General features: G+C 39.3%; 1 protein-coding gene across 10 annotated transcripts in view; it reads left to right on the top strand.

Annotated features, from left to right (window-relative positions):
- The first annotated feature begins 60 nt into the window (after positions 1 to 60).
- The window catches only part of LOC133273217 (uncharacterized oxidoreductase ZK1290.5-like), a 52,497-nt gene continuing 34,737 nt past the window's right edge, over positions 61 to 17,820 (top strand). For all 10 annotated transcript variants that reach the window (XR_009744668.1, XM_061461402.1, XM_061461435.1 and 7 more), the window contains exons 1-2: positions 61 to 176; positions 14,884 to 15,132. Coding sequence is in view for 9 of the 10 variants with exons in the window: in XM_061461402.1 (XP_061317386.1) it covers positions 104 to 176; positions 14,884 to 15,132 (322 nt within the window). In the remaining variant the exon portion in view is untranslated. The remainder of the gene's footprint in view (positions 177 to 14,883; positions 15,133 to 17,820) is intronic.

Raw genomic sequence — 17,820 nt, 5'->3', positions numbered from 1 at the left:
CAGAAGCCACGCTCCCGTCACGCTTTGCGGTGCTTTGCGACGCTTTGCGACGCTGTGCGGCCGCAGGGGTTGCCGGGAGTTGTAGTCTGCGCGGAGAGGAAGCATGGCTGTGGCGAAGCTGAAATGCCCCGTTCTGCCGCTCGCCAGCGGCTGCAGCATCCCGGTGCTGGGGCTCGGTAAGTGCCTCGTTGTGAGATAGTGCGGTCACGGCGAGGCCTGGCCTGGGCCCGGGGCTCGACGCGAGGAGTCTGGGCTGGAGCCCCGAGTTGAGGCAGACCTTGCGCCCCTCCCTGGGGGTATTGCTGTATTCCTGTTTAGCGGGACCTTCTGGGGCGTCTCCTACTGCCCTGCAGCAAGACAAGGTGGAGAATGGGTGTTTTTCCGTTGAGGAGTACAAATCATAGAATCACAGAATCATAAAATCAAGTAGACTGGAAAAGATCACGAGTCCAACCGTTCACCTGCACTGCCAAGGCCACCAGTAACCCTGAGGTTAACCCGTGGCACTGAGGGCCTCGTTTCCACGGTGTGTGAGCACTTGCAGGGACGGTGACTCCAGCCCTGCCCTGGGCAGCCTGTTCCAATGCCTGAGCACCCTCTGGGGAAGGAATTGTTCCTCAGCTCCATCTAAACCTGCCCTGGTGCAGCTTGAGGCCGTTTCCTCTTTTCCGTCCCTTGTTTTTTGGCAGCAGAGCCCAGCCCCTCCTGGCTCCATCCTCCTGTCAGGCAGTTGTAGGGAGCGATAAGGTCCCCCCTGAGCCTTCTGTGCTCCAGACTGAACCCCCCCCTCCTCCCCCCCAGGTCCCTCAGCCGTTCCCCATCACACTTGTGCTCTAGGCCCTCCACCAGCTCCATTGCCCTTCTCTGGCCCCGCTCCATCACCTCAATGTCTCTCTTGTCGTGAGGGGCCCAGGGCTGAACACAGGATTTGAGGTGCGGCCTCGCCTTACACTTCCCCGAGGTGTTGCTTTGTGGTTTTTTGTTTTTTTTTTCTCCGGGCTTGGTATCAGACTTTTCTTTAAAGCAGACTTTCAAGCTGTGATTCGTCTCACTGGAATGTTTTCTCTTTTTGGCCAGCTGCATCTGCTGTAGTTAAAAGCCTGTGTAGGAATCTCAGCCTTGGGAGAGTTAGAAGGTGTGTGTCTTGTAGCTGTGTATGTTGAATTCAAGCACTGTGTCAGAATCTTGGGTGAGGGAGGTATTTTGGTTTTTCTTTTGGAAGCCATATTTTGGTAACATGATACTGAAGTTTAACAGTTTTCAGTTGTTGCTCGTACAAATATGTACCACTTTTAGGAGGAAAAAGATCTGCCTGAAAATACAAAAAATGTAAAGGGGCATTAATTTTCTTATAATTTCCATTTCATTATATTATCAATTGTGCCATGAGAAGTTCTGCAATAGAGCTGATTAAACTCTTAGAGAATTTCTTTTCTAAAATGTGGGGAAAATGAGAAGTCTTTTAAGACAATGTCAGTTTGAGTTAATGATAATAGTGGTAGATCAGGAAAGCTGCTGCATTCAGTCCTGGCAAAAGAAGGCTACAGACTAAGCAGGATACACTCCTGCAGTGAGAGCTCAGGCATGAAAGTGTCTGTGAAATTTGAAGGACCTTTTTTCTCTTTTTCTTTTGATTTACATGGCAAGCTAAGCATTTATTTTCCCTCAGCCCTTTAAGAAAAGGGGAATCTGAACTCTAGATGGTACAAACCCAAGACTGGCTTGCAGAGGAATGCTCTCTTTAGTTATAGGAATTTAATAATTCCTATAACTAATATAATTTAGTTATAGGAATTTAATAAAGCCAATATTCCTTTACATAGGAATATTTGCTTTATACTATTCTGAATTCCAAATCCGTGTAATTGGTGGATTTATTCGCAAGAGCCAAACTAGTAAATGATTAAAGGACATTTTTTTCCAGCCAGCATAGGACCATGTGAGCAAAGGAGGATTAATTCCAGCAGTTCTGTGCTGTCAGAGCTCTGTCCATGCTGTACAAATAACAGACCATTAACTCTCCAAAGCAGGAGTTGTAGCAGAGTGCCTGGAAGGTGTGCCACAAACAGGCACACGCATGCCATCCACTCAGCAGTGCCCACTGCATACCTGATCAGATCTCATCTGCCTTTTTATACAGTTAAATTAGTTTTTATCTCTTGTAAAAGTAAGGAGTTCATTTATCTCTTGATTAAAGCCTCTGGTTCTTTTGGCTTATATTTGATCATGTATTTCTTCTTAAGAATCTTTCCAGAAGCCCCTTTCATTCATAGCACATTCTAAAACATGAATACCCTTCCCAATCAGTCTTTCATGATGCAGTTTTATCATGGGTCAATTCTGTATCCCAAGTTTTTAATTACATAAACATACAAATCAAAGGCTCTTAACAGTCTTTGTGACAATAGAGTTAATATATCACGCCTGTATCGATCTAAGCTATAAAATAAAATGACCCTTTTGCTCCTTTTGTATTTATCCCATGAGTCTCTACCGACTTCAGAGCAATTATTTAGGATTTCCATTAGTATAAAGGAAAGAAAAATTGAAGCTTATGTGGATTTTAGTGTATTAAGCCACTTAAGTCAATAGAAGTTGGCCTTTGATTTTAATAGGGCTGTTCTTTCTTCCAGAAACACTAAGTGAATAGAGGTAGTTTGTAATGCTTGTTTGGAAGTACCCAAAGTCATTTGAGCTGCACATATTAAAAAAGTCCTAGCAACATCAGCCAAAAGATTTAAAAGTCTCCAAAACATTGATAATTGCTTTTACCATGTATTTATGTGCACACATGTGTTTGTAAACATGCAATATGTGGATGCCCAGGGTAGGAATTTGACATTGTACTACATCTATTAACCACAAGTATACCTGATAGAGCCCTCTCTTACACAGTCCCTATATGGGCTAAAAGTCCCTAAATAAGCAAAAAGACCTATGCTTCTAAAAAATACTTCTTTCTTTCCTTTCACAGTGTTTTTGGAGGGATAGGTAGGTTGGTTGTTTTAACCTGTGACTTTTTGCCTATTTCTGGAGGTTGTTTTAATGAACTATTTCAAGCTATCCATGGAATCACTTGTTTGTTATTTGGAGCTTGCATTTCTTAGGTGATTGGGAGAATAAGCTGACTGGAAAGCAGACAGGCAGAAAGACTCCTTTGTATTATCTACCAAACAGCATCCTGCTTGCTGTCCTTTTGTTGTACTAATAAGTAGTGAATAGTTGATTTTCAAGCTTGAACTCAGACTACAGTAAATGGATAGTAACGTGTAAGATCAAGAGAATTAAGTTTGTAATTGTCCCAATAACTTCTCTCAGGTATGGCTTCCAAGGAGCTTCTCTTGGCATACAGTGATGTCACATAAGCAGGATTTCGTTCTTACACATCACTTACCTATTCTTGTCTTGCTAGTGTAACGCTTGACATAGAGTTTATCCATTCTGCAGCTTTTTGAGGATCTTGTAAGAGATAGGAACCAGGCACATAGTTTTAGGGAATCCTTGATATCTTGCTCTAAAATATTGTGGGTTTAAGAAGTGAGGGAGAGGTCAAGATGCCCCATGCCTGCATTTGTGGTCAAGCTATAAATAGGATGGCATGCAGCCTGACACAATGCAATCTTTATCTGTGGTAGGTGTCCCCACCTCACTGCTCTTTTACAACTGAATGGCTTATTTTTGTTACAGTCTTACTGCATTAACTAACATTTGCAGCACAGAAAATTTACCCAGCTATGAAGGAGAGAACTTTCATCAATGAGGCTGCATTTTCTGCAAGGTCATTTTCTGTGGGATTTAAGATTTGATTGTTTTTTTGTTATTTCTTATCCCTCCAAACATGCAGACATAATTGTTATCTATGAAAAGTCATCTTTGAGAGGGAGGATATGTATGTTGCCTCTCTTGCTAGATAGTCGCTAAAAGTTTCAGAGAGAGATAAATATGCATGAGCTGATTAAGGTGGTTAACAGCTATCCAGTTTTGATTAAGGTGGTTGCAATTATCCAGTCATGTCCATTGGAAGGCAGCTCAGATATGCAAGTTGCTTCGAAGTGATGAAACCCCTTTTGCAGTAGCTGAGAGCTGGAGTAGGAGACACGTAATGTGTTTCTTGGTCAGAACGTGTTACTCAAGAGAATGCAACAGCAACCCAGGATAGGATTTTGCCAAAAATATCTGTTCCTTCTGTTGAAGCTTCAGTTGTCAAAAGGTGTTGGTTTTTTTTTTAACTGGGTTTTCTACTTTTCAATGGGTTTCCATGTCACAGCTGCTTTGGTATCCAAATTTGGACAGGAGAAGTAAGTTGGTGAAGGCTTGTTGAAAAAGGGGAGATAGGACGAAGGGGGTTAGGTGGCCTTTCATGAAGTTACCGTTCTCTTTCTTAAGCTTTGTGTTCACTCACACAAACTGTTCTTGGTGAGGATGATCCATTTCCACTAAAATCCCTAGTGAGAAGGGTGGATTTTTACACCAGAGAAGGCTGTGTACTGTGCACAATTTATAATCTGCTGAAAGGTTACTTAAAATAACATGCCAAATTCTTTCCATCCAATGTTCTGTATTTACTTAGATGAATACTTATACTGTGTTGGATCTGTCTTGTGTTCAGCAGAAAGATGAGTCTATTAGCAATGGTAAAACAAGCTGACTTTCCTGAGAAACCTACTACAAGGCAGCCCACCTGTGTGTTAGAAATATGCTGTAGAGCTAAGTTTGAATTAATAAATAAAACCGATCTGAATCCTGTTTACTGTATGATTATAAAAACTGTTGATAAGTTTCCATTTCTTATGGTTTGATTCTAACAAATGTGTCATTATTATTCATATGCAGAGGGTCGGGCATGTTTACAGTCAATGATAATTGTTATTACAAAGGCTGCTTTCAACTAGAGTAGGCTCAAGTCTAAAGTGATCTGACATTTTGGCCCTAATACTTGATGCAAGTGTAAAGCTATGCCCCAGAGAATACATTACCTCATAATGGCTTTAGATTGCTTTAGAAAATGGATACATTCACTATCTTGCTAAGAAGATAGCTATAATATCTTTCCGTATTTGCAAGACTTACTTTTATTAGTGTTTTAGAAATACAGGGCAAATAACTGATACAAGATTACAGTGTTCTGAAGTCAGTGTAGTTATAGGAGATAGATGTACCTGAGAGTCACATGCTTTGGGAGTGTTTATACTATCGTAGGGAATTCCATACTATTACATTGTCTTAGTTTAACTACAGGGTACTTGGTGCTTATCTAAATGAACATCCTCAAAAAATGGATCACATACCAAAATGGTTCACACAATATCATCCTCTTCAGGCTTTGGAAGAAAAGTGCATACAGTTTGTACTGGTCATGCTTACTTCTGTCAAGTCAAGTTTGGTTTTGCTTTTAAGGTCTGGGGAGTAAAAGTGCTCTAAAGCATTTGAACAAGGGCTTTTCTTCCTGTAACTGAAATAATAGGATGCTTTTTCAAGTTTATCTGCTGAATGGTTGAATTCAGCATGGCAACACCCTGTGATATGAAGGAATCTTGATAAAATCTCTTGGTAGTAAAAACTATTTGACTTGTTCATGAATTTTACCAACACACTTCTCTGAATGCTTGTTTCCATTGGATAAAAATTTGCAGTATTACAAAAGGTCTCCAAAACATCAGTCATGGACATCTCTTAAGGCTTGTTCTGGCTCTCTCTTGTGAAGCTCTTCATCCTCTTGATAGGTAGTTATATTCCAGTTAGAAGAGGGGTTTTTTTGTAGTTTGGGGGTGTTTTTTTTGTGTTTTTTTGTTGGGTTTTGGTTGTGAGATTTGGGTTGTTTTTTTGGGGTGGGGGGGATGTGTGGTGATTTGTTGTTTTTTTTTAGGGACAGTAATAATGAAATTCCAGGGGGCTGGTCAAATAGCATGTGATTTCCTGACAGGATGATACTCAAAATTCATACAATGTTTTTGTGTGAAGTTGCTTTCTCTGTAATCCTTGGGGTAGCTAGAATTAGTAGCAGGTTGATGAGAGAAAAAGTTCTTTAAGGATCCACTGCTGTTAAAGTATAAAATTAATTGCATTCCTGTTTGGGAAGGGGTTTCAGGACAGGTAATTACTAAACAAAACAAGTCTTTGTGCTCATTGTGTCTTACTCATGTCACACACAGTGAGTATTTTATTAATGGTAATGATGTTCCTTACAGAGGATCATCTGAGAATGGACAGTGCCACTACGCTAGACACTGTAACTGGGAGATCAGACAGGTGCTGCTCTGAGCAGCTTTTTGTCAAATAGCCAAAGCCTGGGAGGAATAAAGGTCAATTCCAGTAAATAATACGATGTTGGTTAATTTATAGCACTACTATCTTACTTAAATTGCATTTTTACTGCATTTGTCAGTATGTTGCACTACTAACAGGATAAAATAATACACATGCACACATAGAATCCTTCAGTACTCATTGGAGACGCTTATAATCTCTGTCCTCGTTTCAGGGAATTCCACAGATAAGATTCCTGATATCCATCTGTAGCTTTATCTAAGCAAATAAATTGTTAAAGTAGGTTTTTAAACTGACTTGATTGCATTAAGATATTGCATCATTTGCATTGCAGCCATACAAGACTTCTTGTATTGTTCCCAGTTCTTTTCACAAGTGAGACTACATAGAAGCATATTTCTCCACTTTCATTACTCCAGGTTGTGTTGTGGTTTTTGGTTGGTTGTGGGGGTTTTGAATCAAAATGCTACATTTTACCTGAACTTTAATGCTGCATGGAAGTATTTTAGCACTGCCTTCCATTATGTATTACTAATCCAGTTACCTGCTTCTTAATTACAAAATCTAGAGTTGCTCATATTCATTCTGAAACTTAGCTGTGGTTAGAAAAAAAACAATCCTGTTGGGATTGGAATGAATTGAGAGTTTGCTTTTCAGTTTAGTGGCAGCAGAATCAAGCCTTCACTTGTCATTCTACACTGTTCCTGCCTTTCATTTCTTAATTCCTGCCTCGTTTCTTCATGGCTTCAGTTCTTAAGGAAATTTATGGAACAGTGGTCCTGCTACCAAGACCTATGGCACTCCCCCTATTAATCTTATCCTTTAATAAGAATCAGCTGTTTAATTCTTCCCTTTGTTTTATGTCTCAACCATTTTTTGTATTCTGTCAGGACTTTGCTTCTCACCCCTGGTTACCAAGTGGTTTTAATAGCCTCTTGTGATGAACAAAATGCCACATCTATAAATCTTTCTGTCTCAATTCATCCACCATTTCAGTGGATCTGACCTTGAGAAGTTGTACTTGAGCTTTGAGGGCCTCCAGATCTTTAATTTCTCTCCTGTAGAAAACATGGCTGTATCTCAGGCACTGTGTATTTGTAGACAGTGGAACAAAGCAGTATCCTCTCCTAACCTGACTGAACCTGCTGAGCTCCGAATTATTTGCTTGCTTCTAACTTTACCTACTTTCAGTCTGGTGGTGGCTTACTCCTTAGAAAGGGACTGAATTTTAAATGTTCATCACTGAGTCTAAGTAATAAAAAGCTAATACAGGTTTCTATCATTGTTTAATAATTAAAACCTTTATCAGCATAAGCAGAGGCACTTTATGCATCTGCTTTTGAATTTCCTGTTGCCATTAATGCTTTTAGATGTTCCAAGCTTCATTGCCCAGTAGTTTTTTGTAACCACTTTGAACTGAACAGAGAAGCAAGCTCCAGTGTATTTAGCTTTTGTCTTTCACCATGTTTCTGTAATGTAGAAAACTGATACCAAGCTTGGGGGGGGGGGGGGGGGGGGGGGGTAAGAAAGCTGACTTTTATCTTTTGACCTTCATGCAGCAGATGTTACCTTTTTTCTTTGCCAGAACTCCCTAGCAGAGATTTGGCAGCATTGAATGGTGATGTCACATGCTGCTGTATCCTAAGTTGCAGGAGTTCCTCATCCCTCCGGAGCGGGAGGAGGGAGATACTACGTTCTTCAGCTCTTCTTATGTTTATGCCAAGTACCTCCAGCAGAGTGATGCATAATCCTTGTTACAGGGATTCATAACTGCAAGGTCTATTCCCCAGGCTTAATGCCTGAATGGAAGTGCTTTGCATTGTAATACATGCTGTTCTAAGGTTGGACGTGCAATGTGAGAGGAGGGGCTAAAAGAAATGTTTCGTGTCTTGGAAACCTTGAGACAATACATTTTAAATTCTTGTGTGATGTGGAAAAAAGAAAGGCATTTGATCAGAAATATTCTTCATTGTTCAGTTTTAGTTTGCACTGTGGATAGGGGGTTGCTGCTGGCCTTTGAACTCATGAATAGTTAGTGGTGGAGCACTGCAAGACTTGGACTTGCAGCATCATGTGGCATTGCAGGAGTAGGATCTTGTCATGATTAACAATTGCACTTACCGTGTGAGTAGTCTGGTAGGTATAAAGGCTATGATGATGTCAAAAAGTAGTTTGAATGATGTCTTGAATTAGGATCTTACAGTGATGAATTATTACACATACATTTTCATCTTGCAAGCTACAAGGCTCTATAAATTGCAGTTCTCTATTATTTTTTCTATGATATCATAGAATCACAGACTGGTTTGGGTTGGAAAAGACCTTAAGATCATGCAGTTCCAATTCCATTATTCTAAATATATTTGAATTATTGGTCTCATGGTCAACTACACCTTTTAAAATTGCTGTCCCTCTACTTAATTGTATGTTGTTTATGCTTAGTTGTAAATTATATATATAACTTACCAAACTTTCAGAGCAGGAATCATTATGATAATGTCCTACTAAGTACAGAGTATGGGCTTAATATTTCTGTTTCTTTTGATCATTTCTTTTTTGTGGAAGTTGTTTAGAGGTGGAAAAAATTGTCAGAGGTTTGTCTCGCTTATTGTGAAGTATTTCCAAATGTCTAATAAATGAATGTAATCTTTATCAGAGTGGTGTAAGGAGATATATGAGAGGGGAGGGAAAGGAAATGAATGTTTTATTCAATCTATTTATTGTCATGTTTATAGTATAAGGATAGCATATATCGTTCTTAGTTAAAAGTTCTGTCGAGGTATTATAAGCACTGGAAGTAATTTGAATTGAGTTAACAAAGGGAATAGAATGAAAATCATTTAAAACTGGTTCACACCAGCAATTCTTCGTGCACTATTAACTGCTAAGATCTAGTCACAAAACATTATTCTGAGGAGAAAAGGTTTAGTGAACCCTAGAAATTGGATTTGATTTATGCCAGAAAATCTGCCTTTTCACTGCTTGAGATTTCTATGGAAGGAAGCCACAGTCTTTCAGCCAATGGTTTCTAAGGTAACATCTTATAACAGAGCATCTGAAACCAATTTGGTTGTTAATGAGAAATAGTTCTCACGGTGGTGGGAAAGTGTGGAGTGAAAGAAAAGGCTTCAGGATTTGGCAGTCTGTCTGTAAAGGCATTTAAATAAATGTGTGCTGCTGCTCTGCTTATGACGTTTCTACATGGATTACACATTCATAACTGCCTTCCAAATGAACAGGTCACTTTCCAGACTTGGCCTTTCCTATACATTTTGTTGGGAAGTTCTGCATGCTAACGATATTTCTATACAACAGCTGAATAATTGAAATAGCGGCACTTTCCAGTAGAAACTTCTTTATTCTTACAGAAAAAAAACTGCTTGCATTTCTTGTGTTATAGTGTATTTGTGCTGCCATAAACCACATTAAGGAATTGATGCCATATCAGAGCCATAGCATCCCACTGATGATAGGTGCTACTTACACACTTTCTGGGCTTGTTGTGAGAGCAACTGAGAAGCTGCTTTCAGAGCTCCTTTTCTCCTGTTCTGATTAGATAAATGGTGGGTCAGTGATCAGAGATGTCCGGTCATTTTACAGTAGATGATCTGAATATCCTTTACAGTCAAAGCCTCTTTGGGATGGAGGGAATAGAGTGCTTCTGTCAACAGTGGCTCATTGCCATTTCTTCCTTCCTCTCAGGAAGAGAGAAAACTAGCAATTCTGGCTTCCATTTCCCTGGATACATAATAAACATGTCATGGCTCTCTCCTACCCTTTGGTGCCTGTGTTGAGTTGTCTGAGTAGAATTGCTTAAAATCATTCCTGCCTACTTTTCTTCCTCACCTTACTGAATTCTGTGAGCTTATTCTAACTGAGTTGCACAGGAGGAAAACAGTCCCAGAGAGAACCCTTTTCACTAAGCAGTGGGTCATACTTAGCAAAAAAGAGAAACATTACCAAAGTATATCTTTTTTTTATATATATATATATATATATAAAGTAATATTCATAATCCAGATTGCTTTTACAGAGGCAAGAGAAACTTCATGGTATACTCTCTAGACTCATTTAAGCAGCGAACCTTTGAATGTGTTATATGTTCATTTGCTCTATGTATAGGCATAATTTTATGTTTTATCATCAAATTTGCTCATAAAGTTACAGTGAAATCAAACTGTATTGACACCAAATACTGTAATATATTTATAAGATGCATTCTGCAGTCATGCATTATATGATGCATATTATATGATGCATTATATGATGCATATTATATGAAGCATTATGTTGAAATAATGGAAATCAAACCAATAGGACAAGGTATTTCAAGGTATTAAATGCCACATATATTCAATGAGTGTGTAAACATTGATAAAAGGATGTTTGAGCTTTTGCGAGTTCTTTTCTCAAGTGGTTACTTGTAGAAAAGCCTGCAAAGGAATGGGCATTTTTGTAGGTGTTTTGTTTGTCAACTGTTGTAATTTAGTACTGATGTCAGAAAATCTTCATCTCTGACATGATCACTAACAGGAACTCTTCTCATGTAAGTGATTCCATTGATTTCCAGTAGCCAAAGTTGTTAATGAATTTCATGATGAAGTTATTCATCAACTTTTTCATATATTCAGATAAACAATCCTTTCACATTTCACAAAGAACATGAAGGCATGCTCCTCCACAAAGGCAGGGAGAAGATAGGCCCTAATTCTCTTCGGAAAATGCAGATGCTTTGGATCTGGCTCTGTAGTTCTACAGCTTCTGTGAAGGAGAACAAAATGTTTAATGAGGCTGAGAGTCGGCTGAGATGATGCCTAAAACTGGGAAGTGAGGTGTAGCATTGATGGGGTGGGGAGGAGATATGTTGTTGATTTTGTCTTGGGAAAGGGTGCTGACTGGGTGGTTGGTTGTATCTTTCTGTGTAGTAACTGCGTTATGAACAGATTCTGCCTTCCTAATAATATTTGGAGGTTTGTAAGGGTTGCCAGAGCACGTTTCTCATCCCAGTTCTGGTGGCAGTCTTTTTCAGGGTGTATGAGTAATCATGACAAAATAACCATGTAAGTAACTAAGCCTAGTTTTAAGTGGATTTGTGTCCCTTTGACCTACCACTGAAAATCCACTTGCTTGAGCATGTTTCTGAATAATGTTTCCTAGTTCTCTGTACCAAACACCAGGTTTTACTGCAAAATTAAACAGAAATGGAAATTTATAGAGCTTTCTTTCAACATAACTAACTGTCAAACACCATTCAGGCTAATATCTCTGTAGCAGTCACGGCTCGTGTGGCCATCTGTCCTAGTATGTAACTTCCTATTGTCACTTAATCCACCAAGTATATAAGTGAGTGCAGTAACATGGGAGGGAGGAAGGTGTCTCATGTAATAGAGAAAATGAGAAAATAAGAAAACTTCTTCTTCACAAGAACATTACTTTCTTCTTTGTGTGGGTGTAAGTGCTCATATATTAAAAGGACATTGAAGTTTGAAATTAAAGACAACAAAAGGCTTTCGAAGTCCCTGCGCATTGCAGGGTGTTGGTCTAGATGACCTTTGAAGGTCCTTTCTGACCCAAACTGTGCTATGATTCTATGATCTATCTTTCCATTGCAGTTTCCTTGTATCTCCCAGCCACCAATTTTCACAAAGTCCAGAGGATTTTAATCATCTCAGAAATGTTCAGATCGAGATAGTTCAGTCATTGAGAGACTAGTGCTGTTCCCCTAGGAAAACAAGTTAAATGCTAGCTAGAAAATAGGCAACTTTTGCAGACTTACTTGTATTTGACTTCGTTTATTAAAAGCTGCTGCTATTTTTATTTAGAAACAGTAATGGGATACAATGGTTGCTAGTTCATTAATTTCAAATAAAAGATTGGATTTTGTCTTTAAATATCCGTGTACAGTGTGAATGACATCTCTGAAAAAAGGGGAGTCCCAAACATGTAAGAATGTTAACGTATTCACACAGTGCATTTAAGATATAAAAAAAATACCAATTTAAGTCACTCCACTTTCTTTTGTCACCCTTCTGCAGCTGTGAATTGTAGCATATTTAATCACATGAGTAAACCCAAGAAAACTCTCATTTCTAAAGTGCAGAAGCTGTTATGTCAGTCGCATAATTAACTTAGAAACCTGTTGATCATGAGTAATTTAAGGCTTGCAAAGTGGTAATATTAAATAAGTGTTAAGCTCTCTTTTTAATTACTATGTAGTGCATCAGGACTGTTGTGGTTCATTTTTAGGCATAGAAACTGAGATAATTCCCTCCAGGCTGATCTTGGTTTCTTTATTTCCTTGTGAAACAAGTGTGCATGCCATCGCGGAAGGGAGAGCAGGAAGAAAATGGTTCTGAATTTTCCTTCTTTCTCACTCTCTCCCTTGAACTCAAAGGGTTAAATTTAAAAGGAAAAGGAAAAAAAAAAGTTGTTTGTCCTAAATGTTCTTGCTGAAATCCATTATGCATGAAAAGAGTCTGAGTCCATTTGCGAGACCTCTAAATGAACTCCATTCATTCTGTGCCTAGAAATGTCCATTCAGCCAGAAACAGACACAATAGTTACAACCTTATTTCTTTGGCACCAGTACCAGCTTATGAAAAGTGAAGGGCCTGTTATGAAAAAGTATAGTAATTTTTCTATGCTAGTTACATAATGCTTAAATAAAATCTCTTTAGAATCTGAATAATGTAATACTTGCATATATATTCTTTGCCCAGAGTTGCAATGTAGTAGCATTGCTTTCATCTAAAATTTGTCAACATTGATACTGTGAGAATGTAAGTTAACCCAGCTTGACTTATCTTGATGTAAAACAAGGTTACAGGGACATCTGTTTCTAGATGAATCCTAAATTAAGCCAGTTATTAATTATAAATAGTGGCTATAAAGAAAAGTAGAATTTTGAATTTTTGACTTTTAAAACATTAAAACTTTGTTTACATGTGGAAGGTAAAATACATCGGATACACATGTCAACATTGTAGGAATATAGTAGTATAATTTCATCACTTTCAAATCCATGAAGATAAATGAAGAATTCCATACTCCACATTTTGTAGGACATAAACACAAAGTGGGGATTGACCCATTGTGATCAGAGCAGAGTGTCATGATCTTTGGGTCATGATCTTTATGTCGGACCTATTACATCTTATTTTAAATGACTTGGAGTTTTGAGCAAGGTTACAGAGGTATCATTTGCTTTCCTTCTAAGCTTAGGAATGAACAAAAATCGTGAGCATGTAGGAGAACCTGGCTTGCCTTCGTGCAAGTAGGGCTTTTGGAAGTCCTTCTCATTCTTGCTGGCATTGTTAAAATGTGTATGAGAAAGTGCTGCAGATTCCCATGGGCGTTCCCTCTCCAGTTCAGGTGTGGGAGTTTTAAGGATGAGTCATAAGTAACTGTGTATGTGTTTTCATTTGTTCCCGTTTGCTGACAGTCTGTGGGGGGCATATACATTTGTTAATGTATAACATGCAGATAGTGTTTGATGTAGGCATAAACATTCTTTCTGGAGGGAAAGTTGACAGCAGATAGAAAATTCAGTTCTTCTTCTTTGACCTAGAGTCCTTAATTTAGATTCATCAGAGGCTGAACACCCTGTTGCTGTTGACTGTCATGACTGCTCTGGGCCTTTAACTGGGAAGTTAGTGACGTGGCTGTTTTCATGCCAACTCTTGCTGGTAGCACCAGGGCCTTTAAGTACTAATCATCATCTCAGAAAGTGGCTTTGGTAGCTGACTGGAGCTGACTGAGCATTTCCTCCAACAAACTGTAGAAAATACTGTTTATGGGAAGTGTGTGAGTGATGAGGAATGGGTGAGGGGCTCATTGCAGGAAAAACAACTAACAGGAAAGGGTAAGTAGAAACATCATCCTTGCTCTCAACCAGTTCTTTATCTGACAGTCCTCCTGCTGGTTGCTTTTCCTGCTGAGTCCCCTCCTCCTTCCGTCCCCTTGACATGCAAAATACACATCCAGTGAATACCTACACAATGAGAGTTACAGTACTTTGTTACTGAAATCCCCTGTATGCCCATTCTGGAATTCTTGGGTAGGATTCCATTGTTTTGGTTGCTGCTGAACTTGATGTGATGTGAATTGCACCTGTGATATGGCCTGGTCTAGGGTTGTACAATGCAATAATAACTTGAAGCTAACAGGAGTTCAACAGAGTAAAGGTTTCAGGATATGCTTTCTGCAAAGTAAATTGCTTTTCAGGTTACATTTTATTTCTTATTGTTAATATTTTCATCTGTAAATGTTGTGCTTCTATATGAAAATTAAGGGCCATATACTTATTTTCCATAAAGTATGTGTTTTCTCTTCTGTGATCTTCAGCCTGACTTCTGAAATCAGTTCTTTACACTTAAATGTTGTTGCTATTTGATTTTGGTGGAGTTATTTCTGATCAGCATCAGCATTCCAGCGCTTGAAGTATTTTCCCAGCCTAGAGATCTGTCAGTCCCCATTTCCTTATTATTAGGAAATGAAAATTGAATAAGGTGATTCTGTGACGATAGACAAAAAAGGAAAACAAGAATTAAAAAGAATGATAAAATATGTCCCTCATAACTTATTGCTGACAATTCTCTTCTGCTTTTGTTTGTTTAGGTACTTCCCATCAAGGTGGCTATTCCCATGATGCTGTGGTCCATGCAATACAAAGCTGTGGCATTCGTCATATTGACACAGCAAGACGATACGGCTGTGAATCTCTGCTCCAAAAGGCCATCAAAGAGAGTGGTGTGAAACGAGAGGACATCTGGCTAACTACCAAACTGTGGCCTAGTGATTATGGCTATGAAAACACAAAAAAAGCATGCTTGGAGTCATGTGAAAGGCTTGGTGTCGAATACCTGGGTATGAATCTTTGCATATGCTCATTTATTGCACCTTCTATGTGAATATTTGCAAAGATGAATGAATTCCTGAAAAACAGTGTAGAACAGATAGATCACAAAAACCAAACCCTGCCTTTATTTACCCATTCGCAGATACCTTGTTCTGTTTGTTCTCTAGGAAGTTCACATGCGTACAGTAGAAAGCACGGAATTTTTCCTTACTGCAAATATTTTACAACAGATCAAGGTATTTTTGTAAAGCCAGGTTGAACAGGGCTTGGAGCAAGCTGCTCTAGTGGAAGGCGTCCCTGCCTGTGGCAGGGGTTGGAGCTGGATAAGCTTTAAGGTCCCTTCTAACACAAACCACTCTGGGATTGTGTGAGGAACCACTACATGACTTTCATCTATTTTGCTAAAAACACCTGAAAGGATTCATAAACTTTCTGATAATTTATTAGTAACAGAGAGACAAAAATACCTAAATTCTTCTGTGGTCTGTTAGATCTCAAGGAATGGGATTCCTTTCTAAAACTTGTTTTGTAGGTTTCTTAACTTTTAAAAAGTCTCAGTAACTGCCTTTGTCTTGGTTTGCTGCAATATACTGCAGGGAAAATGTTAGCAGTATCTACAAGCCTTTAGAAGACTAAATCTAAGTAGCACTGGATTAGACTTACACACTTTGAAACTTACCCTGATTATAAACTTCTCATAGTCCAAGATGTGATGTTGGAACTCCCTTATTAGACAGGCAAAGAGTTGCGATAATGACACTGATTAATTCTTTGCAATAGCTCATGGGAGAGGAGGTACCTGATCAAAATAAACATGGTGTTTCTTAAAAGCTTTTGCTGCTTCTTCCCCAGCTGGAGCAATAAAAAGAAAGTTGAGGGAGAGGAATATAAACTTAAAGTAATAATCTAAAACAGTGATGTTGGTGAAGATAGTGTTTATGCTGATAATTCAGAAATAATTGACCTAACAGCCAGACATTATCTGTCAGTGTCCTGAAAACCCTCATTTTGCTTCTTTCTTCACCCTGTCCCCCTGTTACCATACACAAATACACTTTAAAGAAGAAGTGAACAGCTTTTGTGACGTACGTATCTTGCAGGATTAATGGCATGTAATATTAATGGCAGTCATGTGCTGTATTCACTGGCTTTTTTGCTTGGGTGCTTTGTAAGATGAAGGGGAAAACAACCCTGTATCTGTTAGACTGAGATATTTATATGCACATTTTTGGTTTAATTCTTTCTGGTATTGTATCCTTTAACTTCCTGCCCAGGTACAGAATAATGCAAAATGAAATGAAATCTCTTTTTGTCTGTCTTGTGCAAATACAGGTCACTACAAGGAGAAGTTCATAGGCAAAGTTTCAAGTGCTGACTTTCTCTTCTAAATTAAGAAATAACATGTTTCCTCCTCCCTGCTTTCTGCTGCTTATGTTTTGTGTTTGCTTGCTTTTTTCTGCTTGCTATGGCACTGGTGCTGAATGTTGATGAGATGAAAGCTTGACTCCCTTCCAGGAATTAATTTTCAGTGATTTCCTTTTATTTTCTCAGGTAGTAGGCTGATTAAAGTAGGTGCTCACACAAATACTCAGTTTACATATTGCTGCTCAGCAGAAATATGTGAAACACAGAAAAAATACCTGAGAGCAAGAAATGTGGAAATACTGTCACCATTTGAATGGATCCTGGGACTGACATAAACAGAACTTCAGTTTGTCATGTATGTTCAGCTATGAGACTTTTTTTCCTCACACTACCAAGACAAATTAAGTATTACAACTGCCCATGCAATTTGCAACATACATAGTTTTTTTTCCTTCTTTATAGCCTCATCTGTCTTCCCTTCTTCCTTACCTTCCTCCCACTGATGTGGAGATGAAAAATTTATAAAGCTTTTCCTGAGCCACCACCTAGTCTGACATGGAGACCTAAATCAATGGTGGCTTCAGCTTTAACTTGTCAAGTCCTTTAACTTGACGATTTGTGATCTGTGATGGCTTAGGAAGTACTTCATGTGCATTTCATTGCTCTGTCAATGAGGATGGTGACCTCCACAAGAAGGATGAGATGGCAAGTGGAGTAACGGTTTTGTCTGCTTGAGTTTAATCTCCGTTGGATCAATTCCACAGACTATTTTTGTTAAACATAGTATGATAGCACTTGTGTGAAAGAGTTCTCTGTTTATATATGCTGGTGAAAAAGACCTTCACAGGAGGTGCAATACATGGTGTGTTTCATGGGGTTCACAGAAACCCCAGAGTCACAGAATCAAAGGATCCACTAAGTTGGAAAAGACCTTTAAGCTCACCCAGTCCAACTGCTCCCCAGCACTGCCAAGGCCACCACTAACCCATGGCACTGAGGCCTCGTCTCCAGGGTGTGTGAACACTTGCAGGGACGGTGACTCCAGCACTGCCCTGGGCAGCCTGTTCCAATGCCTGAGCACCCTGTGGGGAAGGAATTGTTCCTCAGCTCCATCTAAACCTCCCCTGGTGCAGCTTGAGGCCGTTTCCTCTTGTCCCATCCCTTGTTCCTTGGCAGCAGAGTCCAGCCCCTCCTGGCTCCATCCTCCTGTCAGGCAGTTGTAGGAAGCGATAAGGTCCCCCCTGAGCCTTCTCTTCTCCAGACTGAACCCCCCAGGTCCCTCAGCCATTCCCCATCACACTTGTGCTCCAGGCCCTGCACCAGCTCCGTTG

Source organism: Pezoporus flaviventris, unplaced genomic scaffold (genome assembly GCF_033815535.1).
Source record: "Pezoporus flaviventris isolate CSIRO_AGI_PZ_B2104156 unplaced genomic scaffold, CSIRO_AGI_Pfla_v1 ptg000001l, whole genome shotgun sequence".
Taxonomy (NCBI): domain Eukaryota; kingdom Metazoa; phylum Chordata; class Aves; order Psittaciformes; family Psittacidae; genus Pezoporus; species Pezoporus flaviventris.
This window is presented reverse-complemented; position numbering and strand designations above follow the sequence as displayed.